General features: G+C 40.8%; 1 protein-coding gene across 1 annotated transcript; it reads right to left on the minus strand.

Annotated features, from left to right (window-relative positions):
- Positions 1–283: 283 nt before the first annotated feature.
- cntnap1 (contactin associated protein 1) lies at positions 284–18,655 on the minus strand. Its single transcript, XM_078269617.1, has 24 exons — positions 18,595–18,655; positions 14,142–14,243; positions 13,251–13,444; positions 12,808–12,961; positions 12,288–12,491; positions 11,766–11,950; positions 11,376–11,525; positions 10,943–11,204; positions 10,496–10,645; positions 10,228–10,402; positions 9,660–9,766; positions 9,423–9,545; positions 8,903–9,106; positions 8,653–8,809; positions 8,435–8,562; positions 8,165–8,338; positions 7,831–8,049; positions 7,488–7,727; positions 4,460–4,699; positions 4,112–4,239; positions 3,832–3,925; positions 3,471–3,701; positions 3,339–3,383; positions 284–483 (listed from the first exon to the last, which is right to left on the minus strand). The coding sequence occupies exons 1-24, from the start codon at positions 18,653–18,655 to the stop codon at positions 284–286; spliced, it is 3,927 nt and encodes a 1,308-aa protein (XP_078125743.1).
- Positions 18,656–18,857: the final 202 nt, after the last annotated feature.

An 18,857-nucleotide genomic window follows, 5' to 3' on the forward strand; every position in this document is an offset into this window, starting at 1 on the left:
GCACTTCAGTATTTCACCCTGCAATACAGTGTGAGACTTGTTGGCTACTCACGCAACATTGGGCTTGATGTGAACTTTTAACCCTTACCAAAATACGTACTACGTAGAGCACCAGGGGTCTAATTCCACTTTACCCGGGAAAAGGAACACAAACCAAAATATAAAAAAAGAGAATGAAAGAATTAGAAAACCTAATGCAGGTATCTGTGGTTGTTGTAAGTGCTATTTCCCTCTCCCCAACCCCCAGTCAAACCCCACCCACTATCCTAAAGGTCCTGTGATGCTAGTCACTCCTAAACTCTTCTTCAATTTCCGGGAGGTGCTTTTTTTCTCTCCTCAAGGTCTCAGTCAGCGGCCTGGAGCTGCTGGGGGACTCCAGGTTCTTGGGTTCATTGGTGCGGTAGCTGCCTTTCTGCTGATACGCATAGACATAGATGCTGTACAGGCCTCCAAAGAGCAGCAGCAGTGCCAGGATGACAATGACTAAAGGATAAAAATAGCGCAGTTAGAGTTAATCTGCAACACATTGAGGCAAGAGGTGCTTCTAAGAATACTGATGAGGAGTAGGCACTGTTTTGCTGCTATATTATTACATTGTATCAGCCTGTTGTGTGAATGTAGGTCTGATATTATTTACAATGACAATAAGATGACAATGCTAGAACCATCCGAGTCAGGTTTCTAATAAGGTAGTCAGTCCAAACTGCAAACACAGAAATCTTTGGTGCTTTGTATTTAGTTTGTTTATGCACCTCACATCCCAAAATCCACCTCTATTGACACAGATTGACCAGTACTAGTACTTCCTTTGTTATTTTTGTTTCATTCTTTATCATTCTTTTTGTACAAGATTATTTGTATAGCACCTTATCATACTGTACAAATGCAGTTTAAAGTGTAAAGAAAGCACAGCAAATATCAATGAACAGAAAGAAAATAAAGAGATGTATTTGATCTGTTTGAATGTATTTTAAAATGTATACGTAACAGTAATGATAAAAGACAGAAAAACATTTAGTGAGAATGCTAAACTGAATAAACATATCCTGAGTTTGATTATAAATTAATTATGTGTCTCAGAATACCAGATTAGCTATTCCATATTTTTGGTTTTACATGCAATCTCTCTTTAGCTCTCGGGACATGGAGGAGATTGGTGGCTTTGTGACCTGAGAGGTCTGCTGGGTTTGTAAATTAAGAGCATTATCTGATATATGCTGTAGAGCCAGGCCTTATACACCAGGAGGATGATGGAGATATTTCCCAAATGCTACTTATATGATTGTTAAAGGTGAAGTCAGCTTCCAAAATGACTCTTAGATTTATAATGTGGTCACTTGTTTTATAAGACTGTGACTCTGAGTATTCTCAAACAGTTGCTTGTAAGCCTTGGCACCTACGACCAGAATTATTGTTTAGCAGATCAAGCTTTTGATTCACAACTAAAGTTTCAGACTTCAGCCCTTGTGTAGTTTTAATGTTCCCCCTGCGTTTGCTTGGGTTTCATGTCACAGTCCAAAGATATGCAGGTCAGCTGAACTGGAGACACTAAATTGCCTGTAGGTGTGTGTTTGTTTGTCAGTCAGTGTGTTCACTGTGTAATGGACTGGCCAAATGTCGACAGCGTCTCCCAGCCTTTCTGCCAATGCATGCTGGGAAAGGCATAAGTCCCTCAGGGTCATACCCTCAATACATGGATATAGAGAATGGCTCAGTGCTGTTGAAAATATTTACTGCACCCTACACAGAGCTTAGAGAAGCAAAAAAAGCAAGAATTGTATTTAAAGTGATGTTGCATCAGGACGAATGAAGGAAATATTTGTCTTCAATATCATTTCGAATGACTTTGTTCACCAGCAGTTTTGTTTTATCAAGTACATTTAAAACAAGTGGTGTAATTTCTCAGTCATAACCATTTTATCCTGAGCAGTATATCAGACAGGGATGATGTCTGATAACCAGGGGGGGACCATTGTTGGGATGATTGAAAGGAGCACCAATCTTTAATGACATGCTGATGTACTGCATTAGCATAATACCTCTAAATCTGAATGATCTATGGAACTGAAGCATCTATCAATGATGAATAGTAAGCTGGGCCCATGCAGACTAAATATAGCTGATCCGGTGAAGGTCTCAGACAGGGATGGAGTTTAATCCTGAGACTCCAGCCTCTCCTGCTCATCAGGGAGACCTGCTCTAATTTTGTCCGTCATCCATAATTGTGTCCTGAAAACCTCTCATCTGGTCTCACCACTTCTCTTGTAACATGGTGCAGAATTATGGGGGATTAAATAGGTAAAGAAAAGTAGATTAAATATTGTTGTTTTCCAGAAATCCATATATACAGGCTCAGTTTCACACGTTTGTTTTAATGTACTCATTTCTGTGTTGACAGATATAAATTGTGTTATTTTTTTATATATTCACTCTATTATTATCAAAATGATGAATTACAGCAGAATGAATTAACATAATATCTGATGAAACATGTACTACCAGTACTAACTGTCTCATAGCATTCTTAAATGTAATCATATCAAAATATTTGTAGACTGTCAAATATATTTACTCTATTTTAACTACACTTTACCTATTAAAATTCCTGTCTGTCTCTCCTTAGGTCATCATATTTATCTTTTCCGATGTCTGTTGCTTTTACATGATTGTTCTATTGTCTTGCATTTAGGAAATGTCTATTATGGTGATAAGGGAATAGAGGCTTAATGTACTGTTAAAGTTATTGTACTCATTGTAAATGAGCTGGATAATTATTGTATACAGTATAAGTCTAAGTGTGTAATAGATATTTAAAAGTGACTGATAATTTCTAATATTTGTTTATAAATCTCTTGCGAAGACAAAGGTCTATTTTACTTAAATTCATTTCATTCACACACTCATTTAGATTAAAAAGATAATCAGACCTCAACTGAATACAATCAAATATAGTCTCCAGTATGATAATAATGCACTATAATAATGTCTGCCTTTTGTATGTTTTTTTTTTTTATTTTGTCCCACATGTAATACATTTGAGACTGAAGTCAGACGCTTGAAAAAACACTCAAAAGCCCACGCTGACAACCCTGCTCTAATTACAGATTAGAGGATTTTAGGAAAAAAGAAATTTCAAACCACTGATTTTTGTCATCTGGAAGAGGAGGGAAACAGTGAGTAAAACCAAAATGAGGGAGGGAAGCGGTGCTAAATTTCACATCACCGACCTTATTTTTTAATTGCAGCAATTCAGTAATGAGGCAGATATGCTGTATTTGTGTAGACAGGGCAACGTCTCATCAGAGAGTTTTAAAGAATAGAAAAATAAATAATCGTACCTGTTATCCAAAAAAGGCCTAGGTCATCATGAATATAAAAATATTCTGAAAGAGAAAGGTACACAAATAAGTGGATGAACACAAAATAATATTCTTTTTTGTACAGAGGCATTATGGGACATATAAACTCACCTATGGTGGTAAACCAGGGGTCTACTTCCCATGGTACATAGCCCAGGATAGGAGGGAAGGCGCCACAGTTGGACTCAGACACGTAGCCTTGTGTCGTTACTGGAGGGTCTGTTTCATTTGGACGGAATAAGGCCTTTAAAGGGGCGTAGACGTTGTATCTTACCCCAGATATGCAGCCTATGAAGCCGGGAGCGTTATGCCTCTGGATCTCATAGTCAATGTCGCCAACCTCTGAAAGAGCAGATGGAAACAATTAAACATCAATACAGTTCCACTTAAAATAATGAATGTTTTCATTATACTGGCAGCAAGATGAAAACCTGACATGTTCTCATCAACAAGTGGTAAATTAGATATTTACCCATTACTCTGCCCAGGAACATGGACTTTGGAGAGTCAAATCTGGCGTCCTCCACTAAGGTTATCTTTTCTACTATGGGCTCCATGTAATCCACCTGTGGGCAAAATAAAGGGTTTTGTTACCTTTAGAGCAACGCTAGCTGTTTCCCTGTTTCCAGTCTTTATGCTTAGCTAAGGTGGGTGCACAACAGTCTATGATTTTTCCAGGAATAATACTTAATTTCTTAGAACCATAAACCACAGATTAGGATTGACACAGTGACAGCAGTAGCAACATGAACCTGTGTTTTGATGGTTCTGTTGTGTCTGGTTATGTTGACATAGTGGGGGTAGCCATCCGCCAGGTTTCGATGAGTCAACTGGTACTTGTGTGTTATGAGCCCCAGCTTATACCTCAGATCTACACTACCTATAGCAAGAAAGGAAACAAAAGACATTAATAGCATCTACTCTTTTGATAAATAACTGCATTACATCAACTCCTGGGGTAGTTGTGTGCAAGTCTTTAATCTGTGAATGAAATCAATCTGCTGCTCTACATATGTAATTCTACTTAAAAATATTCCAGCTTTTACATTCTCAGACAACTTTCAGACAACAATTCTCAGATGATTCTGAGCTTCTCCTACCGTCAGTCTTGAGGATGATAGCAATGTAGTCTTGGACAAAGGAGCTGATGTAGAGCAACACAGCTGGCGTGTGAACGGTGCTGAAACTGAACTCTATGTCATCTGCTGTGTCATTGTAGCCCAGGCTGAAGTTGTCATAATGCGGGTCAATCCAGTTGGCCCATGCTGCTTCGTCTGATATAGGCTTCTTTCGTATGTTGTATCTCAGCCACGAGCCAATCTCAAAGTGGGCTCCGATGTCTTCAGAAAAGATCATTGTGGAATTAGATATCTGTTGCAAAGTACTGCTGCAGATGATGTCAGTTGCTATATGTGAAGGTTTTGTCAGGGCTCTAGAGAAACATGTACACTGTAAACCCAGATGTAGTTGTAATTAAACTTTTTAGTGGTCACTACTTATTGTTTTATGTTTTGATAAAAAACATATGCATAACTAAATCACATTAGTTGTTTGTAATAATCATCTTAAGTATGCAGTGCATAGATCATATTAGTAAGCAGAGATAACTAATGATGTTAAGTTTCTGTATGGGAGGGGCGGGGTCATTTAAACTGTTCTGCACTAAAGCGATGCAAAGGCTCATGGGAAAAGAAATATGTTCTGAACGGTTTCTGTCCTAGTTAAAGTGTGTTTTAATAATGTTCTGTTAATGTTTGGGTGTGCATTTGTGTTATCTGGGTTTTAGTTTTGTATGGTTGATTCAGTGTTTATGTTTATCTACATTTATTGTTGCACCATGACCGAGACCCGGGTGGGGATGGATGGCATCTGGGCCATTCTATTTCTTTGATATGTTGGAACTAAATTATTGGATGAATTGTTCTTGAAGTTAGATTGTCATAAAGAAAGAACTGTATTTATATAGATGAATTATTACATTAATCTATTACAAGTGGTTTTAATATTTCTTTGCATGTTTAAAGGGGTGCTATGCAGTTTTGGCAATTTTTACTGTTTTCTCGCTTTTTGCTTGCAGGGTTCTCTATAGAGCTCCCTCTACAGCTTCGGAATAGATATTTGGCAACACTGTGTAAAAACTCGCTCGGTCAGTCTGCTGTTTCCTCTTTCTCTGTTCCTCCGACAATGCTTTCCTAGCTTTCTGCTTCGTTTTTTCCGGCTCAGCCATGACGATAGTATGAAAAACTCCATAGCTACCTTATTCTTATAGCTAGCCGGTTCCTGGATGGGGGCGTGTATGTGTGCAGTGCCTAGCAATTTGTTACATAGGGAGACCTGATATCACGCGATACTTCCTGACACTGAGGCCAGCCAAAAGTTGCAAGGGTGGTTTTTTCCGCTCACAGGCGCTAGGGGGAAGCGAGACAACCACCATTCAACCCCAAAAAAAGTCATATAACCATTCCAATGACTCCGAAGCTGTTTAGTTAAGGTACATTAAGCTAAAAAAAACTGCATAGTTCCCCTTTAAAGCTATAGTGCGTAGTTTCTGTCTCCCCCATGAGGAATTCTTAGTAACAAAACTTATGGCGCATCCACATGATACAAGCCTTCTGTGATAGCGCATTGCTAGTAACCAAGGAGGACACAGAGGTAGGCCTGGTAAACTCGATTCCTTTTAAGGATTTGGATTATTCGGAGTCACTCACTAAACTGATCTGGGTTGTGTGAGTCACTTGAGTCAGTATTGCTAAATCGCCAAGGAAACTCAGTCCTAGCTCATTGTCTCTAACCACTAACATAGTAGGACGTTCTGTGGATTCACTTGGTGCAGACTCACTATTTCAGATCTGATATATAGGCTTTCAATGTAGACATAGAAACAGAAACGGAGAAATGCTCGCAGTGAATAAATTAATTTAACTAATTTTGATATGCTACATCTATACACCAAACCTATAACCTATAAGCATGTTATTTCAGAAGTGAAAGAATGGCTTTTGTTTTTCACCCTGACTCAAGGAGAAACTATACTCGCTCGTCTGCTACAGATCCACTCATGACAACGTAGCTGGCTGATTCGACTGACCTGAGGACTCAAGAGCTCATGAGTCCCATGGTCTACCGAGCTTGCAATGTTTCGGACTGTCTGCTCGACCTAATTGCATTTTAATATACTACATTTATACACCAAACCTACAGTAGGCCTAGGCTACATGTAGAACATTGTATGTTATTTCAGAAGTGAAAGAATGGCTTTTGTTGTGGATTTTTGCTTTTCAACCTGACTCGAGGAGAGACTTCACTCGCTCTACAGATCCACTCATGACAACGTAGCCGACTGACTAACTCAAGGACTCAAGGACTCAAGAGCTCATGACTCATGAGTCCCATGGTCTGCGAGCTTGCAATGTTTCCGGCTCTGCGGGAAGTTCCTAATCTCGGACTGTCTCTGCTCACTCAGTCGCTTGAGTTGACTTGTGGAGTTGTGGTTGCCTACGAAATTGTAAGTTATAAAGCTTTTGGCAGCTAAGATGGCTAGGACTAGTGGTAGCTAATGTTGCAAGAGGTTTGTGTGTGGCGCTGTTATCATTTTAGATTGAATTGTAGTAGGACTCAACTGATCCATGTTAATGATACTAGAGACTCGCGACTCATGGGTTAATTTAAAGACATAGGTGAAAGATCTGAGTGAATCACGACTCAAACAGGTTTACACAGAGGATTAAAGAAACATGATGGACTTTTCAGAAGAGGTAATTAATTATCTTCACTCAATTTCGATAAGAAATACAGAGAGAGTTTTGTGGAGCTGATAGTCTTATTTACCTTTGTATCAACTAATTTGGCAATGGCTAGAATGTAACGGACGTTCTTAAAATATAAAAAAGTTACGCACTAAAGCTTTAACTTAACACTCTTTTTTTGAACAACATAACTCCAGAAAAAAATGATTTATGTTTACTTATGATTTTTTTAGTAATGACTAATGTAACTAACTAATGTAAACTTGATTTGTCTACTGCAACAACTTAACACTCTGTGTCAATACAACTTGAGCTGTTAAGTTTCACCTTGTGTTGTTTTTTAGTAAAGTCAACTAATTTGACTAAAAACAGTGAAACTCACCTTTATGGCAGTAGAAACCATCAAAAGCTGTGTTGTTACAGTCACAAGTGTAGCAAGCATAGCCTTCAATACACTGGCCGCCGTTTCGGCATGGTATGGTAGCATTGAGACATTCTCCAGTACAGTTCCTCCTTATACCCTGTTCTTCATTTACTTTCCCCTCTAAATCAAGAGGAACACCGTTCATCCGCAACCCTCGAAGACACCCCAAGAAAGGTCTTAGGGTGCGGTTGGCTGCACCTAATACACAAAATACTTTTATCAGTGGTTATTCATATCTCCTTAATGTTTAGAGAGGATACATTAAGTGCACTGTATGTCATGTTCACCTCAGGCAACCTACCTACTAGGACAGGATGCGTAAACTTCATGGTGACGAAGGTCTGACCTGGAAAACGTGTAACAGCCCAAGGCTGATAATCAACCTTGATGCGGGCCAGCTTCACGTTAAGCTCAGCCTGAACAAAGTGCCACTCATTGTCATTGAGTGGCACCGGGGAGTGGAGAGTCACATTAAGGATGCCATCACCAACCATAAATATAAACGCAAGGTTATGGGTGGCTGGAAGAGAAAAGAAGACATAGAAATAAAAAATAAAGAAATTGCAGTAATTATAAGATACATCTTTCAGTTGAATGAGGTGAATAGCTCCCTGCTAGCAGATGAGTCAACTCACTATTCAGCTCTATTCGTATGAAGTTTCGAAGTTGGTCATCAGAGTTCTCCAAGAAGACGCCGTGGTCACGATAGGTTTTGAAGTGGAAGGAAATGTCAGCGCTGGAGCCTGGCCTGAAGGTGGGGAAGGTTATGTAGGTGGGCTTGGTGAAGGCTATGGTGTTCCAGATGTTTCCTGTGGAAAACATTGAAATATGAAAAAAACAACTCTCAAGTCATCGGCAAAGCTGAACATCACTGTGTGAGCACAACCAATAATATTTAAGCTTACTGTCGCCATGGCAGCGGAGGGGCCCGACAGTAAATTGTGCTTCTGAGCCGGTCCTGTTGGTGTCCCCGACTACCACCTTCTTCACAGGCAGATGGTCTCTGAAGTCCAAGTAGCCCTTATCTGAGTACCTGAAAAGCCACAGTGGCGATATTAAGACTTCATTGTCAGTGTCACAGATAAAAGCTAAACCTGCACAATGTACAGTATCCCTCGCTCACCATTGTCTATAGTCAGCATCACAGTTACATTGAAACTTGGGATCGGTGCAGGTTTGGTTGATAGCGCAGCCGCACTTTTGGACCTCTCTGAATGTTCCACCCCAGTAATAGTGACTCTCATTGTTACGACCAATCCAGTAACCAAAAGGTCTTCCATCTATTTTGATAAAGAAATGGTGTGTTAGTTTACTATCTTTCTTGTTTTCCATGAGCACACTACCAAATTAATAAACTGACTAATACCACTTACTGGGGGTGTTGAGGAGACGGGACTTGTAGCAGGAGTAGTCGATCCACTGCTCACAGTACACGGAGGTGTTGGCTAGAGCAGTGACTTCATCCCAGGAGGCGTTCCAGTAGTTGACATCTCCTATATACGGCCGGTCTATTGAACTCCCAGTCACTTTGGTACCATCCACACGGTCATTCAGAATCACTGTCCAAGCTTTATATGCTGTGACAGATGTAGGTCATAGTGATTAAATGTTAAACGAGAATGAAGGAGGGAATATTAATCTAAGAAGAATGAAACGCAAGTGACTGTCTTATAAGAATGTGAACAGAAAGGTTAGAAGTAGAAAATGCACATTTTGCTAACACGCACACAGAGAAACAGCTAGACCTATCTTGTTTTTTTGTACACATTTCTCATAATAGGAAGACGATAACCTCACTCTCCAACTTTTCATTAACAACCCAAAGAGGATCCAGCAAACACTGAACACAGTGCTAATGAAGCTGTTTTTTTATAAGTGACAATGATTACTTACACTTCATTTTGCAGTACACTTGAAATGGTTTCAGCGGTCCACTGAGATCAGGATCGATGGTGTAGTTTCCAGACCAATACTTGCCACTGAGTCTGTAGGCCTCGCATGATTCTTTATAAACCGCTGTTCGAGAAAGGAGATGATCAATTTGTTATTATTAGGACGAAATATGGTACGGGTCAAATGTAATCTAAAGAAATACTTATTACAGTGATAGGATTGTCAGCCAGCACTTACACATGTGACACACTTCTCCTTTATAGCCTGTGTTCTCACACAGACAGATAAAGTCATCCCAGGACTGGATGCATCTGCCTTCATGTTCACATGGATTTGGACTACATCTATAAACAAAAATATATGCTTATACTGAGTATTTTGATGTTACAAAAGTGAGACTTACACAAGTGTGTCATTTTCTTTCTTTCTCAATTTTCTCTGTTAGTTGTTTATTGTAAGGTTTAGGAGGTGAACCTTACGATGAGATGATGCCATCAGATCTAAAAAGAAGTGATGTCTCACTCTAAAGACTAACAATTCAGTGCCAGATGCTTCACAAACATCTTGAATGAGATCACATTACTTTGACAACACCATAAAAGAGCCAAGACAATAATTCCTATAGTTCTCATAATGAATCATTATAGGAATGTGTGTATTTTATAGTATGATAAGGGTACATAATGTGTAACTTTACGACTCAAATAACATAAGATAGTTTTGTCTGTTTCCTTTGCAATTTCCCTCCTATTTATGAAATGATATGCTTTATGCTACATATTGTAAATTAGGTGATATTTCCCACCTGTCAGTGATGCCACAGGTGCCCAACAGCAGCTCAGCATAGCGCCCCCATTGTCGTTGCAGAATAATGTCAATATCAAGCTGTTCGTTGTCTATGAAGATATGCTGCATGCAACCATGAAAGCGGTTCAGCTTAGTCTCGCACTTCCTTATTGTGTTATTGGTTTTCGGACAACCTGAGCGCAGGAAAGTAAATGTATGAATTGGACAGTACGGATTTGAATTTGAATTCAGGAGTTGTCAACAATTGTTTTAAGTCATCCCCTCACCTCCAAAAAAGTAGCGGTCTCCCGTCCGAATTGTGAAAGGGTTGGTGATCTTTAGTGGAGAGCCCTCCTCCTCATCAATTGTGAGAGTCAGCAGGCTGTCTCTGGCTGCCAAATCCACTGAATGCCAGTAACCATCATTTAGCCGGTATCCTAGAGATTGGAGAAATGCCTGTCATGCTACTGTATGTTTCTACAATCAGATTCAGTATAGAGATCAGATGCACCCATTGCTTAAAAAAAGATTATGAATTTCAAGTAGTAAATCTGCCACCTTTATCACTATAACTGCATGTAAAGGAAAAGCTTGACAGGCATAGCAACAGTAACTAAGGGGCAGTGCTTAGCGAACTGTCAATAACATGAAGCATTAGGCATCGTATGTTACAAAATCTTAAATTTTATCTTACTTGTTGTATCTGACAAGGCCAAACAATTGCATGAGCCCACCTGCAGCAAACTGGAGTTTCTTCTTCCCAGGCTGGAATATAGTGACGTTGATCTGTCCTTCGCTTAGGCCCAGCTCAAGGGCACCCAGGTCATCAGCAAATCGTGTGAACATTAGCAGCCCAGTGTAGTCCCATGAGCGGAACTTAAACTTCACAAACATACGTGGCCTCCTAAAGAAGCCCGGCACCTGCAGGTAGTTGTTGGGCCCAGCAAAAGTCATTGGTTTGAGCAGAATGTCCCTGCAGGCATAATGCATCTTTTTCTGAAGGGAGGAAAGAGAAATCAGACCTCAGTTACGGTGAAAACATTTCCACTGATTGTTATTGTATTGTCAGCATGGAACAGATAAAGTCATGTTGTTTAATTACAATGGATGGTGATCATCAGTAACAGTGTACTAGAATGCAGTATAATGGTTTGTATAAAGCCCTACCTTTCGTGGGATTCGGATGTCAGGTTCATCTCTCTGAGCCTTGTCAATGATGTTGATGCCATTGATGAAGACGTTCTCCAGGCAGCCCCGGAAATTTGGTGTACTGGGCAGGTGAGGCATATTTTGCTCTATGACACCTCCTACGTATAACTAGGAGAAGGGTATGAAGGCCCTCAGTCATCATTATTAACCAGAAAATAAAGGCATAAATTAATATTTGAATAAAATAGTTTACAAGTTGCCCTCAAGTTGTAAGTGAAATGCATTTGGAAGTATCCTCATAAGAAGCATCAGGGAATGTATTCAGCATACAGCTTAGTGATCTTTTCCTTTAATTATCACAGCTTTCAGTTTATATTTTATGTTGTAATACAAATACATATGAGGTACCTGCGTATCCAGATCCAGGTGTGTAAACTCTCCTTTACAGATGGCTGTGACTGTGTGACTGTCCACTGTGAAGTTCACCTGTCGACCATAGCGCTTGATGGTGACATAGTGCCAGTGTAGATTATCAAGAAGGCTGCCAGCAGTTAGTGTAGTTCGGCCATCAACTTTGTGTATTACACTGCTTCCTGAAAAACAGGGCAAGGACAGGGGGAATTAAACATGAAAACAAATCAGCTCTAAGTAATGTAACACTGATAGAAAATGCTGCGGTGCAGGGCTCCAGTCAACAATCTAACCAGCAATATTAAGCTCTCTAACCCCAGACAACTCAGCTTTTGGTCAGGATTGAGAAAAGCCCATTTCTTTATGAGATGAATGTCATGGTCACAAATGCCAATATTTTATTCACCCATAACTCTACAACATGATCTCGTCCGTAAATTTCAACTTTATGGGGCGCCCCTGTAGGCATAATAAAAATAATGTCAACTATATTTATCCAACAAACAACTCAGGCTGTACCTAGGCTGACGTGCAGGTAAAGACGGCCTCTCTTCAGCTCCAAGGTGAACAGGTCTCCTTGAATCCCCTCACTGTGTAACAGCAGACCATCCTGCTCCAGAGTCTTAAAGTTTATGGCGATATGGTCTTGTAGTGTACGGTACCTCTTCTCTGGGTACATGTAGACCACTGAGTCATCCCCGTTGTACTGTAGCACATAAGAATCTGCAGACAAAATTTCAAAATGTATTTCTAAAATCACTACAGAGGATGTGACATGCATTTTAGGTTAAAGTCTTATGTAACAACATTTCCTGGAACTCGTCAGATGTGTTTGCATTTAGCTAGTGTATGATGTTCCTGAGCATGAATCAGGGGATACTGAGCTTAGTCATCTATTAACTAGGAACAAATTGTAGCATATTTGGCACTTAGATTTAGTGACATATTATCATATGATTAAGCACTGGGATTGTAGAATTTCCCTGGATGTGAATCAGAGACAGTAAATCCCTGACTAGTGTCCATCAGTCATTTTTACCATAAGGGCAGCCAAACAGCTCCAGCCTCACACCGATCTTCCCTCCATTCTCTGTGTTCCACGCCAGAGGCAGCAGGCGTATGTGTTTAGCAGTAAAGGCGTAATGGAAGACATTCCTCTTTATCTGATAATAATTCCAGTTTGCAGGCAGCGTCTGCAAACAGATGAAAGAGGGAAATAGGAAAAAGAGTTATTGAGACACTGCAATGGTGTTAAGGCCTTATTAAGGGACTGGAGATGAACTGATGATGAGATTAGCTTTGTCAGTGTTGAGAGCGAGAATATGCTGTACTGTCTTTGTTTCAGTGCCAGTGACAATGAATTTAATAGAACACCCATTTACTGGAGAATCGGCTATAAAGATTACATTTGACTATAATCCTCGCCTCATCCCTGTTATGGCCCTCATCCCACCTCAACCATCCAGTCTCAGTGACACCTACAGAGTTTCCTCCATCCATGATGTACGGTGTCCAGGAGTCTGGTCGGTCTCCATAGAGCAGGGTGTACTTGGTGATCCAGTCATATGAGTTAAAGGTCCCCTGGGTGGCAATGGCCACCAGTCGATACTTCCTGCCCAGGTCTACCTGCAGCCATGGCTGTCTGTCCCTGGGAGATGGGGACCAGCCACTGCTGCCTAAGGAGGAGAAAGAGAAAGAGGAGTGTTTGACTAGAGGGGTCACAGACACAGTTTGACTGGGATGAAATCATGTCCAAAGCAATTGTGATAGCAACTGAATTTGTAATTTATGGCAGTCATTTTAAACTTATGTCAAATTTGGGGTGGAGAACTTGAATGAGCTGGTATAGTTCAGCTACTGTACTGTTTTGTCTGGGATTGGACAAGCCTTTAGTATTTTGCAGATAACACAATATACCACTAATCTATTTAGCTAATTGTAGCCCATTACTTATACTGTAGGCCTTTATCTGTTGGCTAACAAGCAAATTCCCACAGTCACTATGGTTGTTCCTTCAATTGCTAGATTTTGTGATCTGAGGTCCTTATTTCTGTACTAAAGTGACAGTAGATTATATACATAGTGTTTAGGATCCCCAAGGAGTTTAAGGAGTCTCCGCCTGTGGCATACTGATACAGCAGTATCTGGAAGTTGTTTTTTGCCGCTGTGAGAATAACCCTTTGTTACGATGGGCATTAGAACTGTAAAACACAGGTGGAACTAATAACATTAATGTGCCTGCACACCGAAATGCACCCGACTTGTTATATTAGTTAGATTTGTGCTTTTCCTGCTGTCATAAGTTAAAACTGCCATGAGAAAGGTCTGTAAAGTGAATGTTCTGAAATCATGGATGAACTCAACACTACTTACCATACAATTTGGCAAAATTGGCAGAGTAAAGAAAGTTATATCTGGAGGAGGCCAGGAAGGAAGAGGCATAGAGCCCAGAGATCAGCGGATCAACGCATTCTCCTGCATTGAAAATCAGGAAGACACCAAGGTCAGGAGTTATTAAACCTTCTCATTATGCAGCTTTGACACATTACTGATACATACAAAATGATATAGTTATGGGCAACAAATACTGGCACATCTGTGCAGCTTGATAAGAAAAAATTGCAGATTAATGAGAGGCTAGTGCATGCTCCATTAGACATAAGATACAAATGTGGCCGGATCAATCCAATTAAGTTCAAAGCACAGCACAAACACATTTACTCTTTCTTCTGGTAAAGGTATACAGATAGTGAGGTCACAGATTCATATTCCACAGTCGAACACAGTCCCTAAATAGCCTGCTTATAAGATGGTGGACCAAGACTTATAAATCTAACTGTCCTGACATCTACTCTGAGCGTGTATCATCTTTGCATCTTCATTTCTTCACAGGATGGGTGGGACGAGCGGTGAAATATGAGACTGACAGCTACTGATTATGCATGCTATCTCTGAGATAAACTATTGTGAATGTCATGAGGTTACACAACACCCCCTTACAATTTCAAAAGAGGTCTGGTCTTGTGCTTTTTGGTGTTGCAGAGCCAGAATAAAAATGTTGCTGCGTCACATGATTGTTGCTGTGTGTACGTGCCTATCAGTGCCTGCATGTGTGTATACATTTTTGTGTAATTTCTTGAAAAAAGTACTTGCAGTGTCATGGGTAGAAAAGTCAAAGGCAAACTGAGAATGTCTCTTTGTCATGTTGAGTTGCTATTCTGCATGTGGTTATGAGACTGATAGGACCATCACCCATCTGCTCAGACTCGCTCCCCAGGCCACGGCTATTAAAACTGACCATAATTCTACCTAATCTTGCTTGTGTCACTGCTGAGGATAAATGTGCGTTGCCCTCACCTCTAGCTGCAAGAGAAACACTGGCCTATTTTAAGTGCCAAAGTATGTTATTTAACAGTCCCAAAAGATATAATACAGATAGGCTAAAAACTATAGATGGATTGAGTTTTATTTGAATATGAAGGTAGGCAGAAACAAATAAATCAGTTTTAATCTCAGTGTGCGCAGGACCAACTACTGTAAAATAAAAAAAAATAAGGTAAATGAAAGCGTTTTCAATCTGACCTTCCCCTTCTTCCTTCCTTATCAGTATAATCTTCTCTAAACTTCTGGAGTTGTTAACTTAACAAGAGTTCTGGCATTGTAATTCCTGTTCTTACAATTACAAAGGTCATGAAGCACAGGAGAAAAGGCATTAGAAAGTGGCTAGAAACAGATGCCGTTAGCAGAATTAGTATGCAGGCTGCAGATGGCGCAAGATGAGGAGCATTGACTCACATTTTAAATAACTTTGTCAAAGAGCAGAAAGCTGAGTGATCACAGCAAATTCTGCAGACATTAGGAAGTGGAGAGCTTCATCCACTGCCTGACACTACCTTAAATAACACATGAAACATCCGTGAGCGATGACACAGCACGAATACACCACTTTCTGCCTCATCTGGTAAGAATGACTTTGTCACATGAGCATGAGTTCTGTCACATTTAATGCAAGGACACGCTGTACATTCAGGTGGAGTAAATGTGCTGAGCAAGTAAAATGTGACCTTGACTTTCTGCCACTGAGTGCCTCTCTAAGAGGCTTTCTCACCATCCTGATCATACAGAATTCCCTGCTATGCTGTAGATGATCGATAACAGATCTCTGCTGCATCGCTCCATTACTAGACTGCAGAGCCATTTCAAATGAGCCACTGCTCAAATTGCTATTCAAACAAAAATATTTAAAAGAGTGGCGCTGCAGTTACACAGGCAAAGCTCACTTGCTACCAATAGCTTAAGGCGTATTGATTTGTTTTAATTCTTCATTTAGTAGTAGGAGGAGAGTTTGACTTTAAATGTGGAGAGCAGCTCTATCCCAGCCTACAGCAGGTTAACCCAGGCCAATCAGCTCCTCCTTATGACAAGACTGCTACGCATTCTACACCCCCACCTATTCAACGTCTTGCTTCATTTCCCTCACTCTGAGTCCTCTCTCTTTTTATCTCCATTCCAACTCGGAAAATCATCCACTCTTTTTCTTGCTCTCACTGCGTCCCATTACCTCATACTCTCTCTCATCATCTTGCTATTTTTTACTTCTTTCTCTGCCTCTCTCTCCCCAAGTGGGCGTTGTCGTGATGCAGTAGCTAAAGTGTACCTGAAGCCTGTGCAGAGCTTCCAGTCACCAGGTTTTCACCCCTCTCCTTGTGATCCTGCTTCCCCCCCCCCCCCCCCTCCCTTCTCTGCACCACACAGAGTAGTCTCTTTCTCCATTTATCACTAAGGGAGTGGGGAACAGTGTGGCTGTGTAGAGCTCTAGCACCATGCTTGCTGAATCATCAGTTTGCTGTAAGGGTAGGCTGGTCTGTCTGGGCTGACACATCATTACTGTTGGTTACATACAGTATGCAAAGAGGTGCCTCCTCTGCCTGTCTCTAGCCTGTGATGCGTGACAGCTGAGGATTCAGACAGCAAATCCTGTATGTGCACTGATGTCAACTGAATGCAGATAACCACCAACAATATATCAAGAAACTGCTGCGAAAACTGCCACAGAACAGCACATAGGGGTATTAAAGTATAGCATGCTCTGTTAAAGGGGTTTTAATAAATCATTCATACCCAGGCAGGTATCACAGTGGGTGGTGTCTGACTACTGCCAGAGATAAAAACACAAGCCATGAAGCACATCAGAATCACATTCAGACTTAAATTCAGATCTCAAACTGCTTTATATTTCCTTCTAGATTCAATTCCCTTCACATGGACCAAACAGTCTCCTGCTGCCCAGGCTGCTAAACCATGACAGAATGCACAAATCATAAACTTGAGATTGATGCATATGCATCACAGCCTCCTAAATAAAACACACTCCTTACTAAGTGAGCTTCGGCCTCACCCTACCCTGGCTCTCTGCGCTCTGGGATCTGAGGCTCCATTTTAATCTAGCAGAGCTCGGTTTTGCATTTCCACAGAGCAGATATACAGACAGCCTAGCCTTCTATAAAGTACCAGCAGGATCTACAACAAGCTAAACCCACAGGCCCCCACTTACTGGTTAGCATTCAGTGATCCAATGATGTTTACAAACTCCCACTCAATTGCAGACTTTGCTGTTCATTCACTTGTAATTCTCTCAACACCATTTACCTCCCAGACTACCATGTGACAGGGCAGCAGCATGGCGCCCTATGCAAACCATTTTTCAGTAAATGTTATTTCCCTACAATAACTTAACAGAAAGAGCTCCAAAAAGTGCACAATACATATGTAAAGAGGATCCACATTAACACTCAGAACTATAAACCTGCTTAAGCTTGTGTTTAACCAAAATACAGTTGTGTATATAAGACATCAAATGACAAAGCATTCCTCCTCCCTGATCTCCCACTGATATCAAAAACTAATGACTCATACAATGGCTGTTTGGGGTTAATTAACAGTCAAGACCCTGTGAGGTCATTATGACACTGACATCATGCATAAAGCTTATTAGTATGCATACAGGCTCTCTGGTAGAAAGGTATCACATTGCAATTTAGCCCCAAACACAGCCCCACCTCTGTTTACGGTGGTCCAACTAAACCCACCACATGACTGCCCGACTGATCTGACTGATAATGATTTCCCTGCCGGTTGAATCTACGCTCGTCGTGTGCAAGATGCAGGGATTTATTTTTGGGCTTCCCAAAAAAAAGTACTGCAGTGGGCTGGTCCCGCTCAGGACACTGTGCCCTGCGCTCTCAACCGCCACTTTGAAAAGGTGTTTAGCGGATTTTCACCCAACAACAACATACACGTTCAAAGCCATTTGGAGATTATTATATCAGAAACCAAATAGACTTCCGAGCAGTATCGTGCTCTGCTAAGAAGTCGAGAGTTGAAGCCACACGGTGCAGAAACTTGCGTGCTGGCTGAGAGAAAGCACTGCAATGCAGACAGTGCGATGGGGATAACCATGCGCACCTTCTGCAGGACCGACGCGGTTTGCTTCTACACTTTTTTTGTGATCGCACTAAACAATGCTTTACTGAAATTACATTAGACAAGACAAGCAGTGACATTTAATGATCTATGTTTTAAGGCTGTCTGATTGTATCGCAACCTGTGTTGTTGCCCTTCAACGATCTCAGCACCTCAGGCTACATTTTGCCCTCCAGTGGTATTTTCCACTTATCAACGAATGTTATAATGCAACTTTTTCAAAGCATATGATCAGACACTAAACAATATGCAGATACTATATAATATACACACTTTGAAATATTTTAATAATATTCTAGCAGCAGATAATAGATGAACAATTGCTGTTTTTTACAAGACTTACGTGATGAGCAATGTTGAAAACCCAAAAATAAGAGGCATATGCTCAGTATTTTGCAAGTCATCCTTCACTTAGGACACGTTTCCCCGCATATGCTATGTTAATTAGATCGTAGATTGTTCTGCAGCATCCTCTAACCCCCCTTTAGCCCAACTTTAACTCGCGCAGCTCCAACTCCTCTTCCCGGGATTTCGGGCAGCCTCTACCGGGTCGGGGACGCGCATCGGATGCTGGTGCTGATGCTGCGCTTAGCCGAGAGCGCGCAC

The sequence above is a fragment of the Sander vitreus genome, chromosome 15 (genome assembly GCF_031162955.1).
Source record: "Sander vitreus isolate 19-12246 chromosome 15, sanVit1, whole genome shotgun sequence".
Taxonomy (NCBI): Eukaryota; Metazoa; Chordata; class Actinopteri; order Perciformes; family Percidae; genus Sander; species Sander vitreus.